Source organism: Lepidothrix coronata, unplaced genomic scaffold (assembly GCF_001604755.1).
Source record: "Lepidothrix coronata isolate B3197 unplaced genomic scaffold, Lepidothrix_coronata-1.0 Scaffold30, whole genome shotgun sequence".
NCBI classification, from domain to species: Eukaryota; Metazoa; Chordata; class Aves; order Passeriformes; family Pipridae; genus Lepidothrix; species Lepidothrix coronata.
Window position 1 is genome coordinate 401,322 of NW_016690210.1, and position 2,562 is coordinate 403,883.

Sequence of the window (2,562 nt, forward strand, 5' to 3'; positions counted from 1 at the left end):
AAACTCCCAAACCCATTGTTTTTAACATGCTGCCACACCAGAGTGACTGTGCTGAAAGCAACATTAGGGCAAGGCAAGTTTGGTAGGATCAAGAGGTAGGATCTTGAAGGATCAAGAGGCCCAGAGGAATCATTTAATAATTGCATTTTTAACTTTTTAAATATGCACGAATGTTTCCATATTTCCTGCTTTTGTGGAGGGTGGAGGGATGAAGAAGAGTATGAGGTGAAGACAGCTGGCTTCCTTTGTACGAGACAGGAACAGTTTAAGCTAAAGTATCTTAACACCTCTGTTTTTCCATATATTCACCCATCACTTTACACTCAGATTCACACCCCAGAACTGATATTTTTCCTTCAGAGGCACAACACAAAGGTGTTAACTTGAATTTATATCTAAACACAGAGTGGTTGCACACATTTAGCTTGGCTCAAGCCCACCAGCCTATTCACTCTTGCAGTATTTTCTCCATCAACCTTAAATCCTGACTGGTTTGGGGTTTTTTGGGTTATTTTTTTCATCCTGCAGAGGTTTTAGGTGAACAAGGGTTGAACCAACAAAAAAATAAAGAAAGGAACTCCCCTGAAACTTTTCAAATGGAAAAGCACACACACCATTTTCTTTTCAAGAGGTTTTAATGAAGACTCATATTTTTAAACCTCTCACACTGTACAACACATTTAAATGTACATCAAGCTCAGATAAAAAATAAAGCTTTCTTACAAAGTACGTTTTTCCAGTGATTTTTTTCCTTATTTTTTTTTTGCAGTAAAAATAGCTGCTACATAAAACCCTCCTGATCTTTGAAAAGGAGTCACAGTTATTTCCAAAAATAGAATTCATATTTTAATCATACAGAATAAACTGCAGGAAGAAGAGACAAGTGAACTGAAAAAATAAGGCTCGTATATAAATTTTTTTTTTTTTGTTTAAAAGTACATGCATAGAAGTTGAAAAAACATATGCCATTTACAAAGAAAAAAAAAGGTAATTTTATCCATATTCATATTTTCACTTTCAGTTATAGAAGAAACCACAAACAGGCCCTTTTATGTCCCAGAATACAACATTAGTTTCCTGTAAAAATGCCAAAGTGCACAAAGAATTGCCAGCTTTGGCAAAACTCTGAGCCAGCCCTCCCTCCCCCCCCCAATATTCATGCATACTGAGCACTTCTGTTGTCTCTCAGGCCAATTAAATATTTGCAGAAGGTTGTATATCCTAGACAAACAGGAAAAAATCCCCCACATCTGATAAGTTTACATTCGTCCTATTTCAAAACCACACATACAATTAGTTTAATTTACACTATACAGTATCTGTTAAATAGGAACATTAGAGTTTCCAAAGGAATCACAGAATATATATATATAAACTCAATATTGAAATGGTATGATTTTCCTTCCCTTTCTGTTAAAGGGTGGGTTGTTTTTTTTGTTGGTTTTGTTGTTTGTTTTTTTTTTTTGTTGTTGTTAACAGTTGCTACATCTGGTTTTGGACACGGGAGTGCTTATGTACCTGTGCAGCACATTCCTGGAGCAGTAATAACAATAATAATAATAATAATAATAAAACGTGCTTTAAAACTATCGGTCTCCTCGCTGCTCGTTTTCAAATAAATTAGCTTTTCGTTTTTAAATAAGGATGCAACGATAATCTTTACGCGATAAAGATGCACGACGCAAGACGTAAGCGGTGACGGCGCCTTAAAAAACATCTGAGCAACACTTCTGCTGCATGGCTGCTCTCTCACACCCCAACCTTTGGTTTTAAAGCCACCCCTTTATTTACGGGGCGGCGTTAAAAGTAGCCAAAAACGCCTTTTGCGCGGCGGGAACACCGCCTCCCGGAGCGTCCTGGAGCGTTTTCCGTGTCCCCGCCACAGATCCAGGGGGCTGCGCCGACCGACAACACCCAGAGGCCCAAGACCTCCCTCCGGCTCTCGCACCCGCCAAGGTCCCGATTCCCCCAAGAGCGGCGTCCGGGCCGGAGCACAGGCGGGAGAACAGGCTCCCTTCCCACACGGAGTCCCCACACCAGGTGGTCTTCCCCCCCTCTCTCCCCGGGGCGGGGGGGCTCAGTCCTCGGTGTCGGGCTGGACGCCCAGCATGGCGTGGAGCTCCTCGGCCGTGTAGCCCAGCAGGTTGTGGAGGTCGCAGACGAAGCGGTACACGTAGCGCTTCCCCGACGTCTTGTGGATGATGTTCTTGTCGTAGTAGTAGCGCAGGCCCCGGCTCAGCTTCTCGTAGTTCATCTTGGGCTTGTTTTTCCTCCTCCCCCACCGCCGGGCCACCTGAAAGGAAAGCCAAAAAAAAAAGGGTTTATTAGAGTCGGGGTTTTCTGATAAACGCAGGTATTAAGGTCGTTTCCTCAGAGCGTTTCGTTTGCTTTGGGTGTCCCGGCCTCGGGTAGGGATTGGTGACCAACCCCACAACAGAATGTGCTCCGAGACAATTGTCAGCTGCAACTTCAGGAGAAGAACTGATGTCCAACCCCACAACAGAATGTGCTCCGAGACAATTGCCAGCTGCAACTTCAGGAGAAGAACTGATGTCCAACCCC

General features: G+C 43.3%; 1 protein-coding gene across 1 annotated transcript in view; it reads right to left on the bottom strand.

The window, feature by feature from the left end:
• Positions 1–623: 623 nt before the first annotated feature.
• Positions 624–2,562, bottom strand: part of ETS2 (ETS proto-oncogene 2, transcription factor) — a 15,078-nt gene continuing 13,139 nt past the window's right edge. The window contains exon 10 of the mRNA XM_017811003.1: positions 624–2,293. Coding sequence (XP_017666492.1) covers positions 2,078–2,293 — 216 coding nt within the window. The 3' untranslated portion in view covers positions 624–2,077. The remainder of the gene's footprint in view (positions 2,294–2,562) is intronic.